The sequence below is a fragment of the Ahaetulla prasina genome, chromosome 2, assembly GCF_028640845.1.
Source record: "Ahaetulla prasina isolate Xishuangbanna chromosome 2, ASM2864084v1, whole genome shotgun sequence".
Lineage (NCBI taxonomy): Eukaryota > Metazoa > Chordata > Lepidosauria > Squamata > Colubridae > Ahaetulla > Ahaetulla prasina.
In genome coordinates this window covers 109,397,042-109,412,326 of record NC_080540.1, presented here as the reverse complement: position 1 = coordinate 109,412,326, position 15,285 = coordinate 109,397,042, and the positions used below count along the sequence as shown (strand labels likewise).

At 35.1% G+C, this 15,285-nt stretch overlaps 1 protein-coding gene across 1 annotated transcript in view; it reads left to right on the top strand.

Moving 5' to 3' along the window:
• Window positions 1–15,285, top strand: part of DOCK2 (dedicator of cytokinesis 2) — a 366,602-nt gene that overhangs the window by 79,862 nt on the left and 271,455 nt on the right. The window contains exons 20-22 of the mRNA XM_058167876.1: window positions 4,203–4,292; window positions 5,311–5,411; window positions 5,915–6,049. Coding sequence (XP_058023859.1) covers window positions 4,203–4,292; window positions 5,311–5,411; window positions 5,915–6,049 — 326 coding nt within the window. The remainder of the gene's footprint in view (window positions 1–4,202; window positions 4,293–5,310; window positions 5,412–5,914; window positions 6,050–15,285) is intronic.

Genomic DNA, 15,285 nt, shown 5'->3' with positions numbered 1-15,285 from the left:
TGCTTGCATTTTATGTCTGGAACCTCGAATTTATCATTTAAGACTTTAGATAAATTTTACCTTCCTATTATCCAGTGAGATTTTTTTTTTTACAGTTTCTGTGGGATCTTTAACTTTAACTTGAACACTGATTCTGTTTCTCAATATGGAGTACTTGAATCCAGGAATATTAACTTGCATTTTAACAATTGGAATTCAATTGGAATAGCTCAGAGCACTTTAGCTGTGAGTTCCTTTTAGGCTGAATAAAAAAGTGCTTAGAAATTTGGTTTTGTATTATGAGAAGGTGTGAGAAAGAGGGTAGTACATCTATATCGAGTTAGGTTAAGGAATGTATGGTATATATCATTGGGGATTAAATGAGGGATTCAATGTATTTTCCCATCCTTTGTTTCAGTCGCAATATTCTCTTAACTCCCCCCCCACCCTTGGTATTGTTAGAGAATGTCAGATAGACCAATAAATGGATAGAGAATAAGAGACTAGTCTAACTTTTATTACCAAGATTGGATTGGCTGAGCTAGATGCAATTTATTTCTCTTAACTGTTATCTGTTTGATCTTTGCAATTGATCAAATGAAATAGACATGACTTTTTCTGCTGCTTGCTTTATGAAACTTCTAAAAGAACTAAATTCAGTCAGTCTGAAAGAATTACGACACACACACAGGCAGCGCAAAGGTAATAAAGTAACATTGCAAGATCACAAGCTGGTTTAAATAAGAACACCAATAATCCAAAACTCTACAGTATTCACCTGCTTACTCAATTTTGCGCTAAACAAGAAAAGAATTGGAACAATTTTATAAAACTGTATAATCCACTGCAGATAACCTGCCTTGTAAAGTCCTAGATCAGAATATTTATATCTTATGTTGGACAATAGAACCACAACTATCCAGATATGTTCTGCAGTGAGATGTATACTTTAAGAACAAATGATTCTGCAGTTTTCTTACTCCAACGTATTGCTCAACGGTGAACAGCAATTATTGCAAGTGAAGGTTATATGTTTAAACTTGATTTATTAAACTGGAAAGTGAGTCATACATTACCTCAAAAAGGCCACGTATTTCTTACTCCAAAGTATTGCTAAGTATTGCTTTCCAAAGCCTTCATGCTGAATTGGGCCCTCCAATTATTGCAAGTGAAGGTTATGTGTTTAAACTTGATTTATTAAACTGGAAAGTGAGCCATACTTTACCTCAAAAGGGCCACCTGTGTGCTCCTTGTCCTCCTCATTTTGAATACCATTTTCCCAGTAAAGAAAGTAACTGTGTGCAAAATACTGTTTGGAGAAGCAGTAGCACTAATGTGATAAAGCAAACATAACTCATTTTCCCTTGATCAGAAACTTCACGCAAGTATTCTTTGGGGACATTCACCTTGATTAAAGTAGAATCAGTGAACTGTTGCTTTAGCATTCCCCAAACTTATAAAAATGCTGGTCATGCCCATTTGCAACAATCACAGATCCCCTGATTCAAGACTTTAGTATTTAATGCATGATTAACTCATAGTAAGCACAATATCAAGGCCGGGTGGAAAGACAGCTTGCCTCTGTTAGTACAAATAAAACAAAAAACAAACAAACAGAGAAAATGTTCTTATGGTTGCAAGGATAATAAAAGCCATTCAGTGATCATTCCCTTCTCTGTTACATGGATATCATTGCTTTGTTTGGAAAATATTTGAGTCAGTGGTAAAAACTGTTGTTGTCATGGTTGAGTTCTTTCTATGAAATTGAAGCAAAAGTTATGATGCTGCAAAGAATTTAAAAATTCAGGCTTTTAATGGATAGTTCCTTGCAAAGAGGAGGAATTGCATGATACCAAGGAACCGAACAAGGTGATTAATCTGTTTTTCTTTAGGCAGTCTGCCAGGTGACAACCAACTAAATTGGGCCAGATTATTCTACAGTGACTCTTATGTTTGTGTACTTAAATGCTTATTTCTGACCCTAAAAATTAATATTTCAAACATTTAACATTTTAATGAATGTTTTGAAATATCAGGTAGTATAAGTGCTTTTGTTTGGGTTGCAAGTTTGGACTTTATAGATTGCTAACAAATTACCTCTTAATCATCATCATGTCTCGAGGCCTTCTTGAGAGGAACAACAGGCAGTTCCCAAGATTCATAGATTCAAAGATCATAGAATTGAGCAAGATATTAGAGGCCACCTATTTTAACTGTCCGCTCAGTGTAGGATCCACGAAAATATTTTTGACAAATGACCATCCAGCCCCTAAAAATTTCATTGTGGCAGCTGCTCCCAAGGACTGAAAGTTGTAATGCAGGAATATCTTCTGATATCAGTCCTAAACATGATTCCTTGGAAGTTGTATTCCATTGATTTGAGTTCTGACCTCTTGGATCATAGAGAATAAATCAATTGTTCTTTTGTTAGACAAGTTTTCAGATATTTGGTGACTGTTTTCATATCTCCACCACACCAATTCATCTGTTTTGTAGCTAAACGTACCAACTTCTTTTACTGTTGCTAAGAGCTTTTGGTTTCCAGACTTCTTAATCTCTTGGTAGCTTTCCCCCAAATGTAGTTGACTCCTTCTTTTATAATGTGGAACAATCTGATTTAATTAAGTTTTAAGTAACCCCCATCTACTATATATTGAGATGAGTCCCCAAACTAGTGCTGACCAGATAAATATTATATAGTTGCCATAAACCACACTTCCTAGGAATTTTGTAAAAAAAAAATCCTGCTGATCAAAAACCCACTTTATCCAGTGACACAAAATGGCTGAACAGCTGCAACTGTTCATAAGGCTCATAAGAAGAAGAATACCCTCTACCTTAGTGTTCATAAGGATTGATGTTTAATCTTAATTTCATAGGTAGCAAAAGGTCAACAGAATTGACAGTGACAGATTGATCACTCATGACTTTCTCTTGTTTAAGAAGTCATTCACATTGCCAACCATTTTTCTGAATTTGGTCCAGTTTGTCACTGTCCTTTATAAGGTCAGTGGTATTTTTCCAGCTATGGGATTAAAATTAATTGGTTAAGATATAATCCAAATTTGGGGTTTCCCAAACATCCTACTTATTTGGTAATTGGTTTCAATGGAAAGTCAAGTAAATATTCTGATTGGGACACTCACAAGATTTGAAAAAGGCAATTAAAATTCCTAAGCAGTGTAAATGACACCTGCTTTTCCCATGCAGAATATTCAAGTGGACCCAACATGTATAGTGAAATAAAGCACCTGTTCCCCATCATAGATTCCCAGATATTGTCAGATTTATATTAATTTACATACACCTATTGAGGGACCTAAGACTGCGGAAGAGTGGGATAATAATGAATGGCATCAAGTAAATTTGTCTTTTACATTGAAACTTCTTACAACTAGATTAAGAAAATAACTGAATTTATGGGGAAGGATAGAGGAATATTCATTTTATTTTCTGTTTCTTTTCCCTATTTGGCTAGGAATATGGATAATGGTGTAGAATACAGACAGAGAGATGAGACAGTGATTGATCATTTCCTACGGTTGGGTTTCAAGGGTTATTCCCCCCCTCTCCATTCAATCACCTCTGATTCTCTGAGATTGTTTGGACAAGTCCCTGCAATTTTCTTCAGAAAGTTTTTTTCAGAAATGGTTTGCCATTGTTTCTTTCTTAGAACTGAAAGAAAGTAACTGGTCCAAGATTGCACAGCTGGCTTCATGACTAAGGCAGAACTAGAACTCCCAGCCTGCTATTTTCTAGACTGATGCCTTAACCATTGCACCAAACTGACAAAACAGTTAGTTATAAAATCCATCCACTTTGGGTAGGGAACAGTATTACTGAACATTCACAGTTGCTCACTGTTAAAAACAACTGCTGAGGGCTTTAGAAATGTTAAGAAGACGTGCTGTAGTCTCCTTTTGACAATTCACAGCTAAGATGCTAAACTTAGCATTAAATACAACATAATAATCATGGCGGTGCTTGTTGGACTTAAATGTGTGCTCTGATGAAAATAAATCTTCAAAGATGTTGTGAAGCTCCAGGTGACAGAGCTATCAGGATGAATTCTTTGAGGTGTGAAACACTTTCCCTGGGGCTAGGTGGGATGTTTTCCGCTTAGACAAATCAAAATATTTTTCAAAGAATTTTTATCCTGTCATAGTACCAAACCTATTAACATATTTGCTTGTTCTTTTCATTCTCTCTCTCCCTTTCTGTAGTTTCTCCAGGATACTTTAGATGCCCTATTTAATATCATGATGGAACATTCTCATAGTGACGCATATGACATTCTTGTCTTTGATGCTTTGGTAAGGATTACTGTATCAACTCTTTCAATCAAGTAAGCTCTTTTCTAGCGTTCTACTTTTTTTTTTTTGAAACAAGACACAAGAGAGAATGATGCCACCAAAGTGATCATGATGGCTTCACTTCTCATTCATGCATTGAGGATAAACTATCCAGGGATCCTTTCTGCATTATGTGGAACTAGAACCATCAGAATTATCTATTTCAGGAGATAGTTATTAATGGAATCTCACGTGTTTAGATATTAATCCATTTGTTAGGTAGACTCTCACGTATTCTCCATGTTCTATTTTTTTCCCATGTGAATCTGAAAAATCCACATCTATTGTTTCCAATTCTCCCAAATATTTGAAATTTTGTAATACAACTTTCCTCAATGCGCACATTTTATATTTATTCCATAATATATTTTTAAAAAATAAACACATTTTCTTAGTATTTTTAAACATATATATACTTCTATATGACATATTTGGATGCTTACTTCTCAAATAGAGGTTCAACTTTGGACTGATCTTAGCAAGTCCATGCATTTTTGTGTGAATTTTGGACTGCGAACTGAAATAATGCCAGCATATTTAATTCACTGCAACATATACCTTTTCCCATATCTGTGTTGGCAATTTCATTTATCCATTTCCTCTGCAAGCTGGGTGGATTTCCTTTACATCCCTAACTGGTGAGGTAGGGAACCCCAACTGACAGAAATAGCTTCCCCTCTCACAGTTTTCTGCTTGGTATGGTCCAAAAACCAAGAGGGCAGCCACAAAAGTGTGATCAAAGCTCCATCTATTTTTTATACAGCAGAGCTCACAGGCTCTTGTTTTTTTCTTTATTTCTTGCATGGAAAGCAATCTGGAATAGGAACAAGTACAGTAATTAATTAGACACTAAAATGTCATCAATATCCTGAATTCAGTGGAGTCCATAAAGAAGGATCCCCTTTCCCCTCTTTCTCTAAAAAACCCCCCCACATTTCCAAGTGATATTTTACATATGAAAACCCTTATTCTGTTACAGATTTATGTAATAGGACTAATTGCAGATAGAAAATTTCAGCATTTCAATACTGTACTGGAGGCTTACATACAGCAACATTTCAGTGCAACTTTAGCCTACAAGTAAGTATATAACAATCCTGATAGGAAAGTCAATATGGAAAGCCCTAAATCATATTCTATCCTACTGTTTGATGCATGTAGAAGAGAAAGGAACAAGGAAATGGATCTTTTTACTGATTCTCCATGGATCATTCTAATCCTGGCAAAAATATTCTCTGTGCAACAAAAAAACTAGAAATGTATTTAGAGTGGCCCTATGCAAATTGTTTGGTTCAAAGAGTTCCCAACTCTATCCTGTACTTCTAATGTAATATTATTCTGTGCAATAGTTATGGCTGCCCTTCAGAATTATCTTGTATGAAAGATAGAAATAATAATGTTGAATAGCTATGCTATGGTTTTTTTCTCAGGTAAAGTGTTTTAATACCTGCATTTGAATTACAAAACAAAAAAAATCTGCCATGTTACAGCATGTACTACATATATTTGGCACTCGCACTATTTAGAAATCTAATTTGACAAAGATGGTTTTCCATTTGTGTAACATGTTCTCCTGATTTCAGGAAATTAATGGCAGTTCTGAAGACTTATTTAGATACTTCAAGCAGAGGAGAACAGTGTGAACCTATATTAAGAACGCTAAAAGCTCTGGAATATATATTCAAGTTTATAGTTCGGTCAAGGACTTTGTTCTCTCAGTAAGTATTCGATTTATATTTCTTCTTAGGCATAACATCTCCACTCAGGTATAGCATAATTTTTTTCAACTTGGTATCCCCCAGATAATAATTCTTAAATTTTTAAATCTGCACATTTTTTTTTGCCAATTTTGGCTGTATGAAACTATCTGATGGCCATGGTGGCTCAGAGGTTTGAGAATTGTAGATCTTAGCACTTAGAAAGCACTGGGAGAGAGTGATTTTCTGCTAACAGTTTTAGCCAAGTATATTATCAGTGAGAATGGCAAGTATGTCAGGTTTGAGCAGGGCTGTTATGCTGGTAACTTTATGAACCTATTCATGTAATTATTTTTAGCAATAATCTGAAAATGTGTTTGTCATCTTCTGTGATCACTTTTTCAATTTTTCAGTATAGCATTGGAATTTTCTCATAGTCTCCTGTCCAAATCCAACCTATTTATTTTTTTCTGTTTTTTTAAGATTAGCATTACATGGTTAAGGATTATCACCTAACTAGGCAGAAATGTTATGAATGATAAAGTAAACTTATATGTGCAAGGTCAGTAAGCTTCTAATTTAAAAGCAACTCTAAGGACAGACATGAGTTGGTTGTAGGTGTAGTTGGAATATCACATACCGCTTTCAGTTATTGTAAGTTTGGAGACTGTTGGAGGAACAATATTAAACAAATACATCTGGTCATGCTCGTCTCTTGCACTCACCTATTAACCACTGTTTTTAGAGTTTCAATATTCATGATGGAGATAGAAATCAACATACTTTCAGGTGTTTTTTTTTTAAATAACTCCCTGAACTCTTTCTCCATGGTAGTTTATGGCAGTTGTGATCTAACATATTTGGAAGATACCAAATAGTTTGCAACTGTTATAGGTTAATTAGTTAGCGAGCTTAGCAAGTTGACTCAGAATTATGTCTTTCTGTATCCAATGGTACTTGTTGCCAAGTTAGTGCCCAAATGAGCAAATCTTTACTCATTGAACCAATCTGGACATATATTTTTGGATTGAATTGTTATAATAAATTGGAAGATCAGATTCATTTGGTTATAACATAAATTCAAAATGATAACTATTTTTGCTTAGTGACATACTTTCTGCTTTGCTGCTTCCTTCCTTTATGGGTGTTTTACAGAAATATATTGTCCAATTAGTTGTGTGTACTGTGCAACCATGGAGCCTTTGAAATAGATGTATAGATTTTAGAAAATTACTTTAAAATTGTGATCATTGAATTGCAATATGTTAGATCAGAAATAAGGTGCAATTGCGTATTGAACTTGCTGTGTATTTGAAACATATTTGGTAAGAAGCATTTCTTGATATGCGGCAAGATATATTTTTCTTTGAAGATCCTGTTCAGTACTCCAATATTTAAGGTTTCTAAATCTTACATAGTTAGAAAAATAGATGACTGTAAATGGCAAGGCAGATTGGTTCTTATCAGAAAATAGTTCAAGGACCATGAATAAAGTACAGTTATTAGGGTATGAAATTTGTTGAGCAAGATCTCACATTGATCAGAATAGTTTTAATAAAGCAATGTGCCTGGGAGACAGTCCATAAAGCAAGGCAAGCAGTTTGTTCAGGCAATGGATATCATTTTGCAATGTGATATGATTGCACAGACAGCAAAAATATATATTTTTTAAAAATCACAAAATAGGCTCACGTCTTGAAAGATCTCAATTCACTGTGATCGGTCTATCTGTCTGTCTATCTCATCTATCTATCTATCTATCTATCTATCTATCTATCTATCTATCTATCTATCTATCTATCTATCTATCTATCTATCTATCTATCTATCTATCTATCATCTCTCTATCTATCTAGTTTCTATTTTTACTTAATGTTGAGATTCCATAGGGCCATCTTGGATGCTGCAGGCATTAATTTATCATCTTCTGATTTGTACAATTAGATAATGAAATCAGAGGCTCCACTTATTTTGACTCATACCATACTGTAAACTGCTTCTGACAATCTCCAGATCTTCAAATACCTTCAAATTCTCTATTGATGTGAGAGGAAAAAAGCAAAGGGCAGCTTGTATTGTTGGCCACACAATTCTCTGATTCTGAGCCATATTAATATGAAATATTTCAGAGAACCAACTCAATTAAATGTTGAAGATGTTTGAAATCTCTAAAGGATGTACTATCCAGGATGAAGGTGCACTCAATAGCTGATTGATTAAACAGACTAATTGGATAGATACTGCATTTATCATGATAAATAAACTCAGTTGTTTTATACTGGAAATACAAGCAAAAGAACACAGAGACCGTTTCTAAACTATATAAAAATTTGGAAGCAAGGTCAGTAGACACTGAGATGGTCCACAAAAAGCCCCCACACTAAGCAGCAATTTGCTGCCTGGATGGAAGTTTTCAATCCTTATTAAAATCCACAAAGGTCCTAATAACATTTGAAAAAGAGCAAGAGAGAAATTCAGCACACCGTTTTAATACTGTATAGCAATCTCTCCTTATTATAATTGTGTTCCTCTGAATGAACACATTACAGTTGTCAATGGGCCCAGAAAGGAGAAAGGAGTCTAAAAATCCAATCAAATGTGCAATCAACTTGTATATTCATTTCAAGCCCTTGCCTTTGATTTGGGATAGTCTTTAGATACATACTATTGCCTGACATAGTGTAAGCCACCCTGAGTCTTCGGACAAGGGTGGGATATAAATGCAAATAAAATAAAATAAATAAAATACTTTCTAAGTATTACTTTTTAAGCAGAGATTCTTTTTTTCTTCTTCAATGTGCACTTTTATAAATAAGTCCAATGAAGTTTAGCATATAAAGCACCTTCCAACTCTACAATGGTGAGTACTACTATGAAATCACACAATTACGTTCTCTGTCTCTGAAGAGCTTATTTAGAGTGAAGATTTTTGATGTGAACCCATTTAGCTAGGCTGTGAATTCCCCATTTAGACATAGTTTCTGACATATCCTTCTATTTCTTTTCTCCACTGTAGTGTGAAAACCTTGAAATACCTTCTCTAGAGGTTTGCATTATAATTTCTGTTTATATATCCTTTCTTGTGGTTTCCACCCCCCCACCTTCATAGTGTTTAATTTTTTTCCCTGTGTTCATTTTTGTTTTCTTCTCTTGGCATATGCTTTCTGAGAAGGCAGCTTTCAATACCGTGATTGCTTCATCTGAAAAAGTTAATTAACTGAATTCTCCCCACACAGGCTTGATTTTCAACACAGCAAATTTCCATTCATACCAAATTACTTTTTTTTTTGCTTTTCATCTGAACCATCTGAATTTATGCTTCCAATCTTTTGGAATTCATCAAAGGATGTTCTACTACCACTGTGCCCATTTCTTGAGTAGCCCTATAAAACATGCTAACTGAAGTTATGTAGGGCAGGAGTCCCCAACCCCCGGTCTGTGGACTGGCATCAGTCTGCGGCATGCCAGAAACCGGTCTGTGCAAACAAGCCAAGCATGCATAAGAGCACAAGCGTGCCTACCGTTCCTGTCCTATTGTTTCCTTTCATTATATCCAATTAATATAGTTATTACATACTTATGCTTATATATATGCTTATATATTATATAGTTATTTTCACGCTTATGCTTATATATACTGTTGTGACTAAATAAATAAATAAATGAATAAATAAAATAAATGTAGGGTAAGCACAAGTGCTTAGCCTTCTGCTATCATCAGACATTATTTTGTCAGTCCTGTCAAAAGAACTCTATCTGGTTAGGTATTCTTTTCAAGAGCTTCAGCACAGTTGAAAAGTTCAGCACAGAGTTTCACCACAGGATCTAGCTTACTTTTCAGCCATATCTGAATGATTTCAAAAAGATTGCAATCATGATTCAGATTGCAATACTATGACTGGTTATCTGTGAATTTTAAAACCACACCTCCCTCCTCTCTCAGAAGAAGATTACTTTTTCTCTGAGTATCAGCTACTTCAGCCATTAGACCTCTTAAAAATTGGAGAATTCTCCAGGATGGGGGTTTTTTTTTGGGGGGGGGGACAAAAGCCAAGTAACTATCTGATACGTTCATTCTCTAAAATTCAAAAACAAATTCTGTGAAGTATGCTCCATCCCATAATTGAATAGACCAGGTTGCCCTGATTAAAAACAACAACAACAACACTTAAGTTCTATGAAGGCACAAAGGAATACAATTAGAGGTAAATAAAAAGTTCCTTATCTCTTTTTTTCAATATAGGTTTGTGTTTACAGAAAGGAGTAAAACAAAATCATTAACTCCATTGCAAACAGTGCCAATCCTTTCATATGTGCAGTACAAATTTTCTAAATAAAATCATCAATGTAACCTGTCATGCAATGATGAGGCAGCATCATACGGAGCAAAGTGAACAAGATAGAATAACTGGGTATACAGATCATGCTAAGCTCATATATGTTTTATTTGGAATACAATGTGTGAACTTTCCATTGTGTTTTATAAATCATGATGTTATGTGGATTGCTATGTCACTCTGATTGGTATATGGCTTAGTGTGATATATGAACCTGTTGTCTTGTAATTGATAAGTAGTGAGGCTGTTTTCTTCTTGCTAACTTTCCCTAGAATATCAGATTTATTCTGCTGCTACTTTAGTATTTTCTTTTTCCTAACGAAAAATAGGCAAGAGCACAGCATTTGGTTTGAACAAATGATTGTACATTCTCTTTGTCTGACAATCGTTTTGTTTTTGCAGAGCTTTCTTATAGTGTTGTTTCTCATAGTGTTGTTATTCTTTTTATTTTGTTTTTTTCATCCAGTGTTTGGCTTTATAATACATACACACAACTAGGAACATTAAAATCATATTCCTTTGCAAAATGCAAAATCAGTTTCCAGCCCTTCTAGGGAACTTCATTTAATCTGTTGCATTACTTGTGACTGAAGCCTTCTTTAGTGCTTTGCACTGCTGGTCCTGTCCCTAAAGCAGGGTATATGATTATCCCTGAATGTTAGGCAATAATTACCAAGGGGCATCTATATGTTACAATATATGTGTTTAGGTAACATTTTGCAATGATTGTGACAATTATATTAAATTATAATTGTGGCAATATATAATTGTGGCAATTATATTAAAAGTAAGGGAGCAGGACTGGAAGTGGATAGGGCCAATAGGCTGGGTTCCTTGTCTTAAGGCGACTTTTCCCAACCTGTTTCTCAGATATAAAGGAATTGCAGAAAAATAATTGCATCCTTTTAGAGTGGCAATATAAAATAAATTGTCACTCATATTCTTTAATTGCACAATATCCATATAGAAACAATTCTTTGTGGTTTGACGAGATACACAGATTTTTTTTGGTCATATGAAATGGACCAAATACTTAGTGCTTTGTAAATATTCTTGAAGGTTACCATCATGGGAAGATAGATCTGCTGCTATACAGCAGCATATAAGAGCAACTGGTCATTGGTATATGGTCTCAGAAGCAACAGTACATAAATAGTCCAAATATGGGAGATAACTGCCTTGGCACCCACAACAACCTCTACCCTGTCCTGGTTCTTTATTGTCCACTTTGCGTCATACAATACAAAGGAGTAGCAAAGGAATATGGAAGCTGAATTTTCTTCTGATCCAGCAGGTATTGTGGGAACTGCAGTCCAAAAGACCTGGAGAGCATTAGCTTTGCTATACATTTTAAATTGTATTTTATCCAATTCTATTTTAAATTGCTTTTATCAAATTTTAGTAATAATTTGTTTCTGGAACTTTGCACTTTGATATGGCCCAAGGGCTAATCAATAAATAAAGACAATAGGTATTGCTATACACAACTTAACTGGGACTTCCTGTCAGAAAATTCCCTTCCTGAAAATTGTTCTATTTATTTGGCTTGCTTTGTTTTATGTTCATGATATCTCATCCACTCTTTTTGAATTAGAGAGAGAGAGTGGAATCTGCAAAAAGAATAATGATGGGTTGCAGATCACAATGGCTGCCTTTTCAGCAATATCTTGCAGTACTGTTCCATCCTTCTTTATAATCTGTCCTTTGTTGCCTTGCCAAAGAGCGTTCAAAACTTTTTGCTCAGACACCAAGGCTGTATAAGACTTCATTGTTGAAGTCTCATGGCCACAAAGCAGACAGGTCCGTACCTTCTAAGATAGTACCAATTTTCCCAAGGTATTGGGAATAAATTAATGTTTTGATTACATTATTATATGACTGTGTTAGGAGAACTTCTAAAAAGTTTGCTTGGAGGACCATAGAACTCTACACAAACCACTGCCTCAAAGCTAAACCAGGCTGGGGCTGCTCAATATTTAGATGGGGGACTGCCAAAACATATTAGCTCTGTAGGCTTGAAAGGGAAACATCCTGTTAGAAAGCATTGGTTCCCATTTTGAATTGTTGCCCCCCAAAAAAGGCATGGTTAAGCCCTTAGTTGAGTGAGTGGCAGGTCCTGAACTCAGCTTAAGGATGGCTTTACTTTTGTAGCTGAATTAATCATACACACAGACATACACAACACAAACACACAGTGAATGGCTTTCCAAAAAGCTGTTCACAATTTTTTAACATCCCTCCCATTCCCTGAAAAAAAGCGTTTTCCTAAGAATGAATTGGGTTTTTCCATGAGGAAGCAGTTTCTGATTAGAATGTCTTTGAGGGAGGAGGGTTTGCTTGCTGATTCTATCCCCACTTAGGAGTCTGTGCATCATCTCCATGAGCATCTACAATTCTTCTGTCTGAATGGGGGCTATAAGAGGCAACAACAAGTGGGGGAAAAGAAAATAATAAACAATAAAATGAACATTTTTGTCCGTTCAAAGCTGATGTTGCATACTGTACATTCCAGATATGCCACACTATTTATAACTTACGTTATTCTATTTCTCTGTTGTACTATTAAAATGTGTGGAGTACTATGACATATGCCTAATTCATTATATGAGGGTAGGTTGAATTCTTCTCTAAATAGAAGTTCTGGACAAGATAGGCCATACAATTACATATATTTCCCTCTTTTGTTTCAGCCTCCCTGAATTGTTAGATTTATTTGCTAATAAAGAAGATTAAGTCATGTTTAATGACTGTTAATAAGCTGAATATAATGAAGGCCACAATGCTATTATTATCTAATGTAGATCTGGAACAGCCTTAATATTGCTTTTAATTAGCAAGCTTTGAATGTTAATTTTTCTCTGCAAGGAAAAAAGAAAAGAAAATGAAAAAAAGCTGATAAAATTATGCAACTAAAGCATGTATTTTTAACATTCTGTTTTGGAAACATGGTGGAGATATAATATTCATGGTGGTTGTTAACCAATTCACATTTGATCTCTCTTTTGTTATTATTTGATTTTACCTAGGGTGCATTCACCTACCTTTTCTGTCCCAGGAAGATTTGACCTCAAGAATGAAAGTGATTGGCCTTTGCTTTCCTGAAAAACAAAGGTGGGAGGGCATAGCAGCTGAGGAATGCCCACGGGAGCATATGGTAGCTTGCTGTTCCCAAAGCACTTCAATCTGGAGAGGACTTAGAGCTAGCATGAGCACAAGACAAAAGCAGCTTAAATGGATAGGATATATGCACCATAGCATCAGTTTACTTCTCTTCTGTCAAGTTCTCATCGTATGCTCAATGAATGAATGAATGAATATATGACCCTTTTATATAATAATTTAACAAACTATAAGATATCCAGTCATAGTAGGTACCTAAGAAATTCCTTTTTTGTGGCAGTGTAGAAATTTCCCTATACATATAGAGAGCACAGATTAATGCTACATGCTTTGATCAAATATTATATTTATGAGAAGTTTAGGAAGAAAATTGATGACTCCTTTTATTATTTACTGATTTAAATTTATTGGTCATCAATTCCAGAGAATTCAAGATGGTATATAGTTTTATTTGTATTATGCCTTTATTGTTTACAAGCTTTGACTATAGGCGAGCAAATATTAGGGCCCTAATCTGACCTAAATGCCATGTTTTAAATTGTTTTAAAAATATATTTTTAATTTTAATCTGTTTGATGTGTGTGTGTGTGTGTGTGTGTATTTATAAAGCACTAGAATGTGAGCTATAAGGCTGATAAATAGTCTAAATCAGGGGTCTCCAACCTTGGTTCCTTTAAGACATTTGGACTTCAACTCCCAGAGACCCTCAACTAGCAAAGCTGGCTGAGGGACTCTGGGAGTTGAAGTCCACAAGTCTTAAAGGGACCAAGGTTGGAGACCCCTGGTCTAAATGATGTGTTATATAAAGGAGAGTTTAAAAAATATTTAGTTTAAATAAAGAACACTAACAAGGTAAAAGCTAATAAGGATAGAGAAGAAACTGTGGTTACAACAGTATCTGTGGTTGGTTTTGGTTTTGAAGCAAGCCAATTTGAAAGTAAGGCTTTTTAATCAGGTTAACAGAATCCATGATGCCTAATTCAAATAACAAACAATTTTAGGGAGCTTAACAATAAAAGCACTCAGAAATAGAAAGAGAAGAGAGGAGAAAAGTAGAATTTGTTACATTTGCTGTATAAAGCATAGGGCAGTGTGACCTGACCAATACCTTTAAAGGAGAATGAAAAAGACCTTAATTGGTTATTGGAAGAATGCCCTAAATAATAGAGTACTTATTTACTGAAGCAAACTGCTCATTGTAGGATCTGTGCTGGGAATTTTTGAGAATATTTATCCAGATATAAAATATTATCTCCTCTGGAAGACTTTTGGTTCTAAGTTTTAAACAGCCCTTAGACAAAATGCTTTCACTGGGTTCTGTCAGAATGTTACATCTCCGTTTCCATGTAGGTTTTGCATGTATACATATATCCCTTATTTGGCTTGCCCATAGGGCTAATAAGATCGCCTAACCTTCTTGCGAAGGAAAAGAGATTGAGAGGCATTTCTGTCTCAACAGCTATCATCATAGATGGATAGGGTTGGAAAGGACTTTGGAGGACTTCTAATCCAACTTTCAGTCCAGGGCAGAAATCTTTATATCATTCCAGGCAAATGGCTTGAAAATCTCCAGCAATAAAACATCCATGACTCCAGGAAGTCCACAGCTTTCTCATTCTTCTTAGATTGAATATGGATGTCCCTCTATAAAACCTTCACCCATTCTTGTCCTACCTGCAGGAGTTATGGAAAATAAGACTGTATCCGTTCCCCTGCAACTCCTCTTCAAGTACTGCAAGCTGCTATCATATCTCCCTTTAGTTCCTTCCCTTTTAGGCTAACTTTGCTCAGTTTATATAA